Here is a 16,681-nt window from a genome sequence, read left to right as displayed (position 1 = left end):
TACTGCAGTACAGAATATTCACTGTTTATCTAAATGAGTGAGGCTGATTTACAACCGGTGCTTCCATTTCTGTCAGCAGCTCACAGGATCTCTCAGAATCGCTTTTACCATCAGTAGGTGTAGGCATACAGTATGTACAGTAAGGTGTATATATGTACAGTACTGTGTGTTTATTTGATTAATTTAATACTAAAAAAAAGTCTGGAGAGCAGTGGGGTGGAATACATATTTCTAAGAATTCGAACTCAGTGGGTACTGCAAAGCTGAAGAATAGAATATTTGAAAGAGTTGAATGCTCATGAAACACCTTTCTAGGTGGTCCAGAGTTGACAGATTTCATTGCTGCTGTGGTGCCGTGGAACAGGATAATAAAGGAAAACCAGGTTAATTTTAGGTAATACATGAGTAGTCTAATCTGAAAATACAGACCCCAAGTATGCACTGCCTGCTGTCCTACAGGCATGTTGATATTTGTCACCTGAAGCTCTGCATTGCTCGTGAATCCTCCTACAGCAGTCTGTGGACCAGCACAGATAGTGAGCATGGCTGGTTCTGGACCAGCACAAATAGAGAGCATGGCTGGTTCTGGACCAGCACAGATAGAGAGCATGGCTGGCTGTGGATCGGCTCAGATAGACAGCATGGCTGGCTGTGGTCCAGCACAAATAGAGAGCATGGCTGGTTCTGGACCAGCACAGATAGAGAGCATGGCTGGCTGTGGCCCAGCACAGATAGAGATCATGGCTGGTTCTGGACCAGCACAGATGGAGAGCATGGCTGGCTGTGGACCAGCACAGATAGAGAGCATGGCTGGTTCTGATCCAGCACAGATAGAGAGCATGGCTGGTTCTGGACCAGCACAAATAGAGAGCATGGCTGGTTCTGGACCAGCACAGATAGAGAGCATGGCTGGTTCTGGACCAGAACAAATAGAGAGCATGGCTGGCTGTGGCCCAGCACAGATAGAGAGCATGGCTGGCTGTGGCCCAGCACAGATAGAGAGCATGGCTGGCTGTGGCCCAGCACAGATAGAGAGCATGGCTGGCTGTGGATTGGCTCAGATAGAGAGCATGGCTGTCTGGAGAACATTTAGAATAACACTCCTGGAAGAAAAGCAAATGCATTTTGTATTCATTCCTCTTCAGTGAATAAAACATGCTCAGGGTATCATGACCGCCGATGGAAGAAAACCAGTGGACCTTCCCAATATGCTGTTGTACAGTGGGGGCCATTCAGGGTGACCACTTCAGCAATCTTGCCCTCATCCCATTGGTTTTTACTCTACTTTGAATTCAGAGGCTGTTTTAGTGATCGTTTTACTGCTGTCTTCAGCCTCAATGACCCTAAGTCTATTACATGTTCTTGTTCTTTGTTGACTGTACCCTCCTGGAGAGCAGTGGGAAGAGCTGCCGTGTTTCGATTGGGTGTTGTTGAACCTTTTAGGTATCCTGCTGTTTTATTAGCATGATATTTCTTAAATGCATAAACAGCAAAAGTGAGCAGTGTGTTTGATTGATTGCTTGAAGACAATGGCAGTGTTTACATGCACAAGTCACGACAGTTTTCCTCACAACATGTTTGCTGTACTTTTCAAGAAATGTGCAGCTCAGCCTGGATTCTGTGCTGTGAGTGACACACACACGCAAGATAAATCATATGTTACTTTTGTTTTAGATTAAAAACTACTTTTTGTTTTTACAGTTTTGTATGTGCATAAATCTGTTTACATACTAGTTTCTTTTGAAATGTTTATTATAGTTTTTCTTCTTTTGAAGTAGTGCTTTATGTGGTAAGTTAGACAGTAAACCCTTTTTATGTTTAATTGTTCACTTAAATACGGTGTTTTGGCTGTGCAGATGTTTGATATGATGTGCTTGAATAAAACTTTTGAGTTTTGTCTTTCATTTTAATATTGATGATATTGATGATGTTTAAAATGTACAGTGATAATGACTGCTGGCGGTGCTAGTGTTAAAGTAGTCCAGTAGTGTGTGTGTGTGTGTGTGTGTGTGTGTGTGTGTGTGTGTGTGGGTGGGGGGTGTTCATGTTTTGTACGGCCTTTCTGCTAGAGATTACGTGAGATTAAGTCAGAAGACCTGGATCTTGACTGCTGAAATCTCGTGAGCCACAAGCATGATTCCTGCTCAGGTTTACATGGGTTTTTACAATATTTACCCTGCCCTTAAAGTCGCGCTGTCAAAAGGATGTCCTTTTGCTGTTTCACGATGTATTCCCCTGACAACATCACACAGTCATGATTTTCACATTCATGTAAACCCAGCCAATGAGAAAAGACTTTGTCAAAACTGACGATTTCTTTCCCAAGTGCAAGCCCTCCTTTAGTGTAGCTTGTGTTACATGAATATGTTGTCCAGTGGCTGCGTTGCCAAGTGAAAATACTGAATGATGCCATGTATGCAATGTGGTGTTTGAATGTCATCTTAAGGGTGAAATCCATCTTCAAAATCAAAGGAGCCATTGATGCGGTAACACTTATACAGTACTCCCTGCAGCATGCACCCCTCTACCTGCTAGGTGTTATTGACGCGTGATGCTTTTTTTGGTGTTACCCTTTATAGCTGTTATGTCCACATGCAGTGATGGGATAATAATGTTGTACACCACATCACATTCTCAGAAGCTAAGTGCAGAGTTGAGGGATGAGCCTATGCGTTTTTCCTTTCTTGTCCTGACTACTTTACAGCTGTCCCCAGTGTGTCTGTTCCTGCTTTGTAGACTCTAGAAGCCTGGTTTGAGTTAGGACAGGCTGGGATGCATTATAATATCTGTGAGGAAACTCAAAGCACCCTGAGAGACATAACAGGGAAATAACACAGCCAAACGATGGGGCTGCAGCCGCCCAGGAGATGAACCGCTCTGCTACTCTAACATGTATTTGAATTGTTTTTTTGGATTGAGCTTGTCTTTACCACCTCCAGGTGTCATGTCACATCAAATAGCAGGAGTGCTGTGCATCAGAATACATTGCACATTTATATTCTTGTTTCAGTCAGTCTCTGTGCTTCATCTGTAGGGCTGAAAGCCGTGTGAAATGCTGGGGCGGCAGGGGAAGCAAGCAAGCGAGGGAGAGAGTGAGAAGAGAAAGCAGGATGTGGCCATGGTTTAAATCCCAGCTCTGCACTTTTTCTATTTTTCCACTGTTGTGCTGCTCTGCTTAAATACACACTTTCTTTCCAATAATATCTGGGAGAGGAAACGCAATGTGTGTCCAATAAAAGCCGCCCGAATATGGTTTGAGGGCTAGCATGCTTCCTTTGTATGGGGATCGGTTACCAGTGCAGACTCCGTACATGGATATTTATAGACTGGCTTGAGTACGGCATCAGGATCACTGCTTTTATTTTGAAAACCAGATTTTTTTTTTTTTTTCAACCCATCAATCAAATGCTGTAGAAGGTAGTTTGAAAAGAACTGTAAATTGCAAGCCTGTACATCAAATCTGTGCTAATAAGTTACATTAGACGACAACAAGGGATGTGTTTCAATCAGTCAGCATGTGAGCCATCAATGTGGTTATCGGTCTGTTTTTAAAACAATGAAATCCAGTAGGTTTCCTACCCATGTCATGCTGTGCTGTATTGAGACTGTACTATAGTATAGGCTGCTAGTATAGTATGATGCAGGCTAATGTCTACCCTATGAGAGGTTAGAGTGAGGCTGCCCTGACCTAGAGTGGGGTGGGAATCGGAGTGTATCTTGCAGCACCCTGCACTACACCTGCAGGTTTTGCTAGTTAAAACAGTATACAGTAGCTAACCTTATGTGACATTATTTCCATTTGATACAGACTTATTGATACACAAATTTCAGATGGCTATATCACCTTAATGACAAGGTCTACTATATATCTAGTGTGTGAGAGAGAGGTGAGGAAGCAGTGAGCACGGCATAGCTGTGTACCGTCTGGATGGGTCTCGGAGCCGGATGGCCGAGTGTCACCATGCCCCACTCCTCTGCCATGCCACTGCTGGTCTGTGTGCCAGGCTGAGAGAGTCAGGAGGCAGAGACAGGCACATCACAAGCCTTCTGCACAATCTCGGCTAATCCCCATGGGTATGAGAGGAAGATGAGCGGGACAATCTACCAGAAACCAGAGGGGATATCCAGGTAGCACTAAAGACCGTGCTAAAGAAACTGTACTCTGAGACTGCAGGCTGAAAGCTAAAGAAAATAAGCAAATGATCAACAACCATTTAATAAACAGTGCAGTATTTAAATACACATAATTGAAGGTGCACTTTATTTTGAATATGCTTGCACTAATTTATAAAAGTAGTATCTTAAAGTCCATGTCACCTTTTTCACATTACAATCTGATTTATATTTTATTAAACTACACTATAATAGTGTTCTAAAAGTGTTTGTAAGAAATTTATATTCGTAAAGATTGTATTGAGTACTTCCGCCAAAAAGCCCTGATTTTGAATCTTGACATCTGTGACGTCCCTAGGGGAAAACACGAACCATAAACATGCAGGCATATGTCTACGGCATAAACAAAACTATCATACATACAGGCCTATTTCGCAGTAGTTAAACAGCGTCAAAAATACATTTCACTTCAGATAGGCGCAAGGGAATGCATTGCATGAAAAAAGTACTGTATTCTGTGAAAGTAGAATCAACAAGGTCGTCACTTCATACAACACGGAACACAGAGACTAAAGTGTTTGCTTGTTGGTTTCTGACAGGTACTTTTTTTTTTCTCTGTTGTAAGACACTGGTACACAAGTTCACAAACACACGCAGACCTTTATAAAGACAGCTGTCCACGAAGACAATCATTTTCCCCCGACAACAGCAGAACCATTTAGAAACTGCAATACTTTTTTTTTTACAATTTTAATTAAAATTAATTAACAATCTTAATTAAACAATTTTGTAGCTTTTACGTTTATATCAGAAATACATTTTTAAATAACTGCATCTATAAGACACTTCATACAGATATAAAAATGACTGTCAGTTTTTGTCTTACCCTGTGCACTAGTGCTCAGTACTACTATAGGCTAACCACTGTGCATAATCAGTTATCTCCAGTGTTGATTTTGTTTCTTCAGACATTAGATATTATTATTATTATTATTATTATTATTATTATACCGTTATCAAATAAACTCCATGGCCCAAAACTACCCAAAGAAAATAAGCATGAGCACTTCTTTCATATTGCTGACTTAATAAAAAACAATAACATCAGGGTACTATAAACTGGTACAAACGGATTCCTGATGCAGAATTCAGAAGAATGAATCCACTCATCCAGCTTTTTTAGGTAACCTTTCGATTTTCAATTGTATCTTTTAAGGTAATGTTAAAAGCACATTACTGGGTAAGGGTGTCTGCCAAGGAATAATAATAATTACGCGCAGTTCACAAGGAGGTTAGGTCTATTACATTTCACTAAATCAGGGAAAGCATAAGTGTTTATTCCATGAATGAAGTTGAAGAGCTAAACGTGACCATGCAAGTCATCTTGGCCCTGTAATATAAACAATGCTTTATTATTGAAGTGGATGGGAAACGGTAAACACTATTTGCGAGATATAAATGGTACAACAAACCAAATATAGAATTTTTTTTTATTGCCATAATGAACTGCTAGCCGGGTTAACTGTATTTAAGAACAACATTCAGGATTGCCGACCTGTAGACAAGGGAGCATGTCGCTCGCATTCCTCATGCCAGCGTGGTTAGTTTCTCCTGATGGAGGCTCAAAACAGTTCAGAATCAGGCCTCAAACCACATCTTCTGCCTCCCCACAATTTCTTTCATTACACACCACTCCTGCTGTCTTATTGCAATACAGACTAATCAAAACGTCAGAGAAATTCGTAGTGATCACTTTCACAGTCTGAAGCCATGTATATCTCTCAGCTGTTCCTGGTATGTTTTCCTAGGGAATTCACACCAACTTTGTGCATCATCGGTACGTTGTCGGTATTTTCCGGAATTATTGATAGTTTTATATCTCTCAGTGCCATAAAATTGATCATGGAGATTTAATTTCTTGGTCATTGTGAAGGTAAACCAATGATTTACTATAAAAGATATGGACTTTAATACCCCACTGTACGTTAATGAAAGCTGAGGTATTGTTTGATATGGACACACTGAATGAATCCGGTAGTGAAGGGGTTGCAGCAGTCCATCGGAGATGGATCTCAACGTCTCTGCTGACCGCCTTGTTGCTATTCAGGACACTCTAGCTCTTATCACAGGCTGGTCACAGTACTCGCATTGTAAAAGACAGCTGATAATCACAACAACCACCAACCAATCCTATTGTTCCCTGGCTCTCTGTTCTATATAGCGTTGCACGCTGGATGGGATTCTTTATTACAAAAGCCTCTTCACCCTTTATTAGTATTGGTGAGAAATGGCTTGTGAGCTAACAGTGATCAATAAAACAGCATTTGGTGTGCAGAATATTTCTGGAGAAAGAAATAACGGTTACATTTCTGGCCCTTGCATAGTATATTTTTAATATAGTTGTATAATATTTCATCATGTTGTTGTAACAGGTTATACTTCGCTCCTTCATACATTATATTTTTACCAGGTTCTTATTAAGTGGAACTGGTTCAGAACATCTGAGCGGCGATCCTTCAAGAGCACGTTGAAGGAGAAAAGAAGAAATGGCTTTTAGATAGAGATAAAGAGCTAAATCCCATGAACCATCTTCTCTGGAGACCATTAGTGGAGTGCAAAGAGCAAATGGAAGAAAAGGAAACAAGTCTGTGCCTTAGGCTTCTTAGAAGGGGAAGGGGTAGGATGGGGTGGGGGGTGGAATTGGCGATGACATGTAGAGCTTTTCATTTTGAAGAACTTGAAATGAAAAGATCTACAGTATGAGCCTGGTTCGAAGATGTGGTGTCCCTTTGAACTGCTAGAAATAACTGTTTAAAAAAAATGGAGACATGGACTCTGCCTATAAACAGCTGTTTATGTGTCTCATTTGTGGCTCTCTGTTCTTGTTTTCCCTGATCTACAGCGCAGTATTGTACACACAGTGCACACTAGAGTAATGTCTAGTGACAGATAGCAGCTGAACTAATCAGTGTTCTCTCCTCTTTGAAATAGAGGGCCGTTATATCTCTGAATAAGTACAGATGTGGTCCCCACAGTACTTTATCCACACAACTCCACTCCTATAGCTTCCTTTAGTAAAAAAGAAAAAAAGGCAGAAATGTAACTCGAATTGCTAACCAATGTCAGAACAAGGACTGATAAAGCCAATGTGCTGTTACAGTAAGTCTTGACTTGTGTGAAATGATCACTGCCAAGCTGGTGGACTGTTGTGAGAAGCTGTGATGAATTGGAGTGAGGTAGAGGAGACCTCGTAAGCACTTAATCTTACACGTTTTACTGAATCACAGAGGAAGGCGAAGCACTAAGTATCTGGATTAAGTTGTGTACGCTGTGGTTTCTTTATTTCTGTCAAATATTTAATTCAATTATAACAAAAGAATTGTGTTACCTGCAGTTAAGCAAGTACTATATTAGACTCAACAGCCCAACAGGGCTGAGTGAAATGCAGGGATGGAAATAAGACACCTATTGCGTAGCAGTTCCATCCATTCCAGGTTTTTTGTGTGCTTGAATAGCCCCAGGGTATAGGTAACAAGCTCAGGTGTGGATCAAACTGCTATGCTATGTGAGTCTTTTTTTTCATCCCTCAAATGGTCTTGCCTGGTGCAGACAGGTGTTCAGATTGTCCCAGATTGAAAGAGGCTGATTGTAGTTTCTATTTGGAGCTGGTCAGGCATGCAGTTTATTGTATTGCTGATTGTTGTATTGTGTCCATAAAATAACACCGCAGGCAGGTTAAATAAATCAAACTGCTCATTTATAATTGAACCCCGCCCAGATATTTGGAAAAGCTGCATTGCTGTTCTTCCCACAGTTACATTGCTTTCCCAGCCAGCCTGGGTCAGATAGTAGCCTTTACAATCCAAGCATCTGTAGATTGTGTTTCCATTGTAAAATCAATCAAGTTTCAGATCAAATGAACGTATCAAGGCTATGAATAGTAATGAAAACAATGTGCAATGGTGCTGTAAATCTGTCACACAAATTAATATGGTGCAGCACGTGGACTGAATTAGTCCCTGCTGATAATGTTTTTCTTTGCTGTTTTGCATGCATGCACGACGTGTGTGTGTGTGTGTGTGTGTGTGTTGTGTGTGTGTGTGTGTGTGTGTGTGTGTGTGTGTATATATATATATATATATATATATATTATATATATATATTATATTATATATGTAGGGTACATCCCGGTCTGATGAGATCATCTGTTTATGCATACAGTATCTGTTCTGCACACTGTTGTGTTTCTGACTATATTATAATAGTAATAATAATCTTTATTTTTCTATAGCGCCTTTCATAGTGGACCACCATCACAATGTGCCTTGCAAGATATGAGACTCTGCATATTCTCCATTTGTCAAACAATTGGTGTGTGTTGATTTTTATTTGACAAGCACAGATGTGCGGTGTATAATGCACGGTACCAGTAGATTTTTTTTTTTTTTTTTTTTTTTGTGAATGTTGGTGTGCATGAAAAATAACTTTCTCTTTCAAAGCTGTGTTTTGTGCATTTGCTGCAGAGCAGAGATTTGACTTCAGAGTCTCCTGTGATGATTGAGAGATTTGTTGCTTTTGAACCCGGTGTTATCAAATATGTGTCACCTTAGCAACCATAGTTGCCAAGGATACCTATGCAGAAGCTGGCTTGAAACCTGTAACAGCAAAGCAAGTTTAGAATAGTAATTTTAGGTTAATAATGTAGTGCTGTACAGCAATATGTACAATAGAAATCAATTCAATCTAATAAGAATAAATATACATTCATATGTAACAGGAGAATAGAAATGCCAGAGGCAAACACCAGTAGGCTCAAATGCTTTCTTTTCTTTTTCTACACAATCATTTGTGCCACTGTGTCTATATCTCCCATCAAACACACAATATAGGCCTGAACTTCATATTTTGCTTTTCTTAATATTAAAACTTCATACAAAAAATAACCTGATTCCAGCTTCACTTTATATATGGGACCAGACTTGTGGGATGGAAATACAGCAAGATGCTCACTGCACTGGTTTGATCCATTCCTGGTTTTACTATGACAAGACACACCTGAGCTTGTTACCTATACACACTGGTGTGAGTCAAGCTCGTAGTAAAACCTGGAATGGGTGAAACTGCTGTGAAGAAGGAGTCTTATTTCCATCCCTGCAGACCTGGTTTACAAAATACTCATGCACAGTATTGGGGTTCCTTGAACTGTGTGCGCTGCCTATTCAATTAAAAAAAAAAAATTATCACATTTACTCTAGATACATAAAAACTTGGATGTATTACGTGGGGGATGCATGTAAAAAGCCTGTTTTGAATGTGTGCTCTTGGCAGCCTGGTATCATACAGGTTCTCCGGCATGATCAGTGTTGTAATGAGAGCAGCCGCCAGCGCTCCCCTCTCACTCTGGCATAGGACAGCTCCTCGGAGTGTCTGGATTCCAGGTCCTGACCACAGACGGTGTTCTTCACAGTGTTGTGAGTGGGAACAGTGTTGCTTTGTATTTCCTGTGCTTGATGGGCATCATTCATAAAACTGACACGTGTTTACTGGAAGAGAGTGGTTTTTGCACGTAGCTTTTATTATTGTATATTTAATGTTAAATTGTAATTGATACATTTTGTCTTTGAGAATTAAGAGTATGGGAATTTGAGCTCTGCATTAGTACTGTAAATAGCAAATGTTGTTTTGTATTTCCATAACACAAAGTACACTTGCTTTACATAATTTTTTGTTGTTTTATAAGTAAAACATGTGTTCTGAATGTGTTTTTAATGAATGAATAGCTAATTTAAAATTGTCCGTTATAACATTATACTACACCAAAGTATTCATTGTGCATTTAGTAATGCATGTTTTATATTTAAAAGATTTACCTTAATAAGGAATCAACTGTAAATATCATCATTACACTGTCAACCAAAACTTTACAATGTTGTACTAAACACAGTGCATGTGCCCTACTGGACACAGTTCAAACGTGCTTTAATTCTGCAGTCTTGGGGTTTTTACTGTGGTGTTTAGTTTAAGCACGAGAGACTGCTCCAAGGAGCAAGATTTAGTTTCAGCTGAGAATTTTGACAAGAAAGCGTGTGACGTAGTATTCGTGCAAACTGACCTTATCTGCACCGCGTAACCGTTCCCCGCAGTTACAACAACATTCTTTACAGATTTGAAAAATGTTTCTTTGAAACCGGGTACAAATTTCAAGGATTCGGTTTCAGTGAGTAGTAGTGAATATTAAAAACATAAAACCATTAAAATTATTAACTATAACTGGCACGCACTTAGCTAGGCTAAATAGGCTATATATTTGCGATTTGTAGACCTTGTTTGGACAACTGACTGATCGCGGCTGTGGTGAGTTTTTGACTTAGTTTTTGCTCTGTGACTGTTGTGGTCTTTCTAATGGTTAGAGAACCGGAATCAGACTCAAAATATCCGGTTCGGACCCGATTCCAAAGATCTCCTCAAAAGCACATCATAACATTAGTCTCATACACTGGTAATATAAACTCCACCCAAAACGATAGTGTGACTGACTGGAAAGAAAGGGACGGAGTTCTGAAATGTTGGAATGCTATACCTTTCCAATTTCTTAATGTAGTTTCTGCATTTACACGTGTTATACAAAAGAAGGGTAAACAGTGGAAGAAAGAACGAGACATTTGTTAAGGCTACTAAGTTTCTCACTAGCGCAACACTAATTAATAAGCATATTAATTTAAATGTGTCTTTAATCTCATTACCTGCCCCTATATATTTTATCTGTTTGTTTGAAGAATATGGTCTAATTGTTTAGTTATAATGACAGCTGCTTGCAATGTAGCACTGGATATACACATTGTACTCGTTCAGTTGTGCGCATTGTGTTGTTGTCGCAGTCAGTCAGGAAATATCCTGCAGTTCCCTGTTACCCACCGCGCTCCCAAGCTCAAGGTTACAACTTACGGAACATTTGTGTCCCACAAATAAAGTGACTCTAACTTGTTTTTGCAATGAGGTGCACTAAACAGGGGGTAGCATTGAATGTGTCCATACAAGTGGTCAGTTTCCTCGTGGTAGCCGAGTCTCTCTCAAATGCATTTTCAGAAGAAACCGGTCAGTTCATTATGCACCGTGGTTAAGTTATCACGTGGTGTATTTTAAATGTAGCTTTTAATTATAATTATGAAAAAAAAAAAAACGTTTTGTTATAACGTGTCTCTGTATTGTAACTTTCTGATTTACGAAACGCTTTTGAAGGAGCGACAACTTCATTTCACCCGACTAGCGAACAGCCTCTCCGAAGCTGAGGGTATACTGTTGATAATACATACATACATATATAATAATTACAATACTACTCATAGTCAATAGTATACAGAATTGTAAGCACCGTGCGTAGATTGTGGACACAGAGAAATACCAAGATACGGAAGTAGTCATAGGTAATTATAATAATTACTGCTCTATCACAATGTAGAGTGGGGGTCTTGAAATGGTCAATCCATACAAAGGAAAACAATTCAGTATGAAATACGTTTACATGATTTGCCTATATTTAAATATACTGATAATACAGCTAGGAGTTAAGTCCGGTGTATCGTGAAATTCCATGCCGCGTTTTCCAACTGACCCCTAGTGCTTGCTGCCGACCTGACTTGTGTTGTGTGATGATCGCTGCTGGGAGAGAAAGAAGGATTGGAAATGCATTCATTCGGTGTCGGATCGCCGTGTCTGCTCGCCAACCGGTGCCGCGCTTTTATGTTAAAATCATTATAATAATGATGGAAGCAAAAGCCTGCTATCGCTGCGAGCTGCAAATAGACACACGACGCTGGGGACAGATGGAAACGGAATAGTGGTCGCAAGCAGCTTGGTGGGGAAAAACCATTCTGCAATAATACTAATCGGGCAGCACGTAAGTTTGGTAGCGAGATTGTCTGCAGTCACATTGGGACAATGCAAGGGACAGGGCAGGAATGCTGTTATTTTCATTTACATTATTGATAAGGACGTGCGGATTTGGGTTGTGAGCTGGCCGTGTTTTATTGTACAGTGATTTGCACAGTGGTGTAAAGCATGTAATATCTGTACCGTTCTTAAAGCTTTGCAAAGACCGCAGTGTGGTTATATTCCTTGCGATTCGGAAGGTCCGTTGCGTTTTCACCTGGAAGGTATACACCTATTTTACTACTAGCTGCATCTTCACTCCAAACGGAATACACTTTGCACTTTATAACGTTTTTTTTTTCTTTTTTTCTAGGAGTAGATTTTTTTTTTGTTTGTTTATTTTTGGATTTGGTTTCACATAAACAAACGAACAATTTCTGCGGGCATTCCAGGTGCGTTTAGGTCCGGACTGTAACAATATTATCATTCTATAATTTAAGGGATCGTTTTTCTTTTGCTGTTTTTGCAACTAAAGAATGTACCTTTTGGATGGTAATTGCCCTGAAAGGATGCAGAGGGGAACCCCGCAAAGGAAAACCGTGTACCGGATTTCTTTAACTCTGGTTAAAAAGGAAAATGTGCTGGATGGGGGAGGCGGCGGAAGCAGCGTGGCGCATCCCAGGTTTGAGACACCAAAAGTGGGCACTCTCAGGCGGGAGGGCGCCTCCGAGATCCAGCGAAGCTGCCTGTTGGAGGAGCTGGAGGAAGAGGAGGACGAAATAGACGATTTCTCCACACAGAAGTATTTGAGAAACTTCAGGACGTTTAGTACCGGTCACCTTGAACTCGGTAAGTTAAAAATCTCCAGGAAAACGCACCATTTTCACAAGGACCTGACGTTTAAATTGAAAGAAGCCGGCAACGCTGCATGTTCAGCTGGCCTGGAACTGAGCACAAGTCCGAAGAGAGACGGGATCCCGGCTCGCCCTGTAAGCATGGTCGCAACTGTGAACTTGGGTTTGGAAAATAAAAGGAACGTTTCGCGTTTAGGGGAAAGTCTGGGAGCTACTACTGTCGAGGTGTTTAAAAGGGAGCTTTGCACTAATGAAAAGGGACCACAAGTGCGTACTGACACAGGCAGAGAAAAGGCAGCTAGAGCTGAGTCAAAAGACTCAGTTAAAAGTGCAGGGGACCAAGGTGCGCTCCCGTCAGAGGAGCAAAGAGGATGCCCTAAAGAAGGGCAGGACATGGGGGGGTATTCTCAGGACACTAATGGTAATTTCTCTGTCAGGAATAGTCGTGAATGTGAGAATTCCAAGGCTGAAACTCCCCGTTCACCCGTGATATCAGGACCCCCAACCTTAGCAGGGATAGGGTCAGGTAAAAAGCACACTCCGCAGACACCCCCCCTAGCCCCCGACAAGAGGTCCCCGGGTTTACTGCACAGGAGCTTCAGCTTCAGACACTGGAGTGGTGGGGAGCTGCCCAGGATCAGAACCCTGACTCAGGAGAAGCACCACAGTAGCTCCAGCTGTATTGGGGAAGGTGAGAGCAACGCCGTGGTCCTTCAGAACCCCTCCTGCAGTGAAGCAGGGTGCAGCGAGAAGAGGAACACCTTAGACGTGGGGGCGGTCCTGAATAAAACAGATTCCCTGACCGACCTGGGCAGGTGGGAGAGAGCGAACGGGAAGAACAGGACTCTGGATAACAGCGACCTGCACAAGTTGTCGGAGAGGGACCTGGACGAGAAGGAAGGCTTCCTCCGCGGCGGGGTCAGGTCTAGCGGGCAGGAGCGCAAGCTGCTCAGGTTCTTCAGCGGCATTTTCTCCAAAAAGGAGGGCACTTCCACGCCGTTTACGAGCCCAAGGGGGAACTGTCTAAGGGATAGCAGTAGCGGCGCCAGGTCTAAAGGGTTTCTAAGCTCCCAGAAGAAGTCCACTCTGGGATATGCACAGTCCAGCACTGAGAGTGTGAATGGATCTCCTCTTAAAGGTAATACTTTTTTTTGTTCTACCTCTCTTGTTTTGGTTTTGGTTTTGGTTGAATGCACAGAGGTGGACAGGAGGAGTCTGGGGTGGGGGTGTCAGCATCTTAGAATGCAGTTTACTTTTGACACAGAGGTGACGACTGGATTCTGGAACGCAGTTGCTACAATAAAGACCTTAGGCTTTATTTAAAATGCATCCATTTCTTGTTCAAACCTCTTCTAGTTTGTTAGTGAGTACACTGGTGGTGCAAGCACTGAAATAGAACCTGTGCGGAAAGTGTCAAATGCCGCAAGGTTTTTATGTGTGTGCTTAGTGGCTTCAGCAGGCTTTGGTGAACCAGGCACCTGGGTTAGGTTACTGACTTATAGCAGTATTGACCCTAATTTCATGAGCACACAAGCAAAATACCACCACCACCACCACACACAAACTCTGTACACCGCCATGCATTTGTAAAGGTTGTGATGCATTTTTACAAACAGTACTGCACATCATGTTATGTTCTAGCCCACTGCATGGCTAGAAACCGACGCTCGTCGACCCAGTCCTGGGTTTCAGAACTACCCTCAATGAAGTATAATCTTCAGATTATTGGTAGCCAGGAGTCTGACGTTAAATGCTTTGTCTCTCTCCTTTTAGCTGCATGAACAGTTCTGAAACCCAAGTTTGAAGCCCTGCTACTGGTATACGGTCGTGAAGCTCCTGGCTTTATACTGAACACACAGTTGTCTGCTCCCTTCCCCTCAGTCCTGTTTCAAGCTCATACCTGAGAGCTTCGTAATACTGCTTTGCTGACTCCTGTCTGTAGGGAAACAGCAACCATATCAATCCCCGGCTTCAGTGATGTGTTTGTCTTTCTTGTTCCCTTGTGGGAGAGTGGGTTACCCTCAAAAGCTAGAAAACCTTTGTTTCTAGAATTAATGATCTTTTTCATTAATTATTTTCCTTGATATGTACCGCTACCATCTGGTATGTGTGCAAGCGAGTGGGGGGTTTTAATAAGCAGAGCTGGGTCCTAGCCGGGTCTCAGATAATGAAGATGCACGGCTTTGTCTGTCAGAGAGCTAGCCTCAGAGCACTTTGAGCATGTTGGCTGTTCCTGAGTGTGCCATCTCTCCCTTTTTGCAATGCTCTGAAGCGTGGAAAATCTTATAAAGTGGATCAAGGGGGAGGGCTGCCTGTTTCCACCAAAGACTTCAATATTGATGTTCTTTCTCCTCTGTTTCATTTGAAACTGGGACAAATAGATTTGCAGCTTGCTTCCCAGATGCAGTAGAAATACACACACTGTTAGCACCTTCAATGGAGGTGTGAGGGGTACCGAGATGTGGTTGGTTGGTGTTGCTACTATTGCCATTAAACAGTTTACACCTAAAAATGAGAATCTTGAAATTGCATCACTTTGATTGGGGTGGTGCTTTTATGTTAGACTGCGTGTGTTTGTGTGTGTGTGTTTTGTATACTATTAGATAGCATTGTGGGAGTCTCTTTTTAATAATCCCTTCTGCTTTTAACTCATTCCACAAGCCAGCACTCAATTTCATTGGTGCTTTGCTGTCAAGTCCATGGCCTACTTTTTATAATTACACCGAACAAAATGATTTGCACGTGTGGAAACAATGCCAGTGTGATGAATCAAAGCACAAAGGAGAAAAAGAAACAAACCTGTTTTAGAAACTGTTTCAGGCAACAGATCGTGCACGACACACAGACTTTGCAGCAGATGGATTCACGGACTGGGAACACTGATAGACTCAGTGTGTGCACATAGGATAGAACTAGAATCCATGTGCTTTAGCTCAGGGGAGGACTTGAATTGCACTCTGCATGTACTAGGGGAGCAGCCATGGAGCGCAGGATCTCAGTCTGTGGTGGACCGCAGCTGCAGCAGTTAAACGAGCAATAATTACAAAGATAAAATCACACTATGGTAAAACTCACAGAGTCATTTCCATTACCAGAGAATTATTCCAAGGTCAAAGGAGTTGAAACAGTGGGGTCACTTCAGTCCTAGGAAGCCTGTGGGATAATGACATTGTACCAAGCTATGTGTGTGGGTGCACAGGGTAGATTTAATTAACCTAAAAATGGTAGATTGTGTATTAATTTGCAGTGTTTTTACTTGCGTTCATTGTGAATTATCTTCATTGAAATGCAGCTTCTATTGACTTTGACTGCAGATTTTACCCACAGATTCTATTATATGGTGCATGAGGTTTTTATCACCACCCTTCCCTTTGTTCAGATTAATTAGAGGGCCAGCGCACCATTTTCATGAAGTGTTTTGTTTGCTGCTTCTTTTTTTGAGAGCTGTAGGTCATGTGGTGTCTGTTTGTGGCTGCACGGTAGCGTTGAACCAGCATTTACAGCCACCTGCTTTTAACTGGTCAGCCACTTTTACCAGTTGTACCCCAGAACAGATTTGATATTTTCCAGTACAAGTGAATTATTGAATTAGAACTCGGCATATTGCGGTAGGCCATTTTTAAGCAGGATACCACACGTTTTGGGATACCAGAAAAAAAATGCGTTAAAATAATCAATTCTATATTAAACAAAGGCATGCATTAGTCTCTCAGCATTAGACACAGAAATAACTGGTCTAAGTTTGGCTATATTTCTCAAATGGTATAAAGATACTGTAGAAACTTCCCTGATATGAGTCTCAAGTGATCAATCAGAATCAAAGATGACCCCCAAATTCTTAATTT

General features: G+C 41.5%; 1 protein-coding gene across 8 annotated transcripts in view; it reads left to right on the top strand.

Moving 5' to 3' along the window:
- Positions 1-16,681, top strand: part of LOC121322443 (arf-GAP with GTPase, ANK repeat and PH domain-containing protein 1-like) — a 191,694-nt gene that overhangs the window by 53,419 nt on the left and 121,594 nt on the right. For 3 of the 8 annotated variants that reach the window (XM_041262420.1, XM_041262419.1, XM_041262421.1), the window contains exon 1: positions 11,761-13,974. The exons of 3 other annotated variants lie outside the window; for them this stretch is intronic. In XM_041262420.1, coding sequence (XP_041118354.1) covers positions 12,519-13,974 — 1,456 coding nt within the window. In that variant the 5' untranslated portion in view covers positions 11,761-12,518. Of the gene's footprint in view, positions 1-11,759; positions 13,975-16,681 lie in introns of those variants that run through there. 2 more of the 8 variants (XM_041262418.1, XM_041262422.1) reach the window with 2 other exon arrangements.

This window comes from Polyodon spathula, chromosome 10 (assembly GCF_017654505.1).
Source record: "Polyodon spathula isolate WHYD16114869_AA chromosome 10, ASM1765450v1, whole genome shotgun sequence".
Classification (NCBI taxonomy): Eukaryota; Metazoa; Chordata; class Actinopteri; order Acipenseriformes; family Polyodontidae; genus Polyodon; species Polyodon spathula.
Note: the sequence above shows the minus strand (reverse complement) of the source record. Positions and strands in the feature narration are given on the sequence as shown.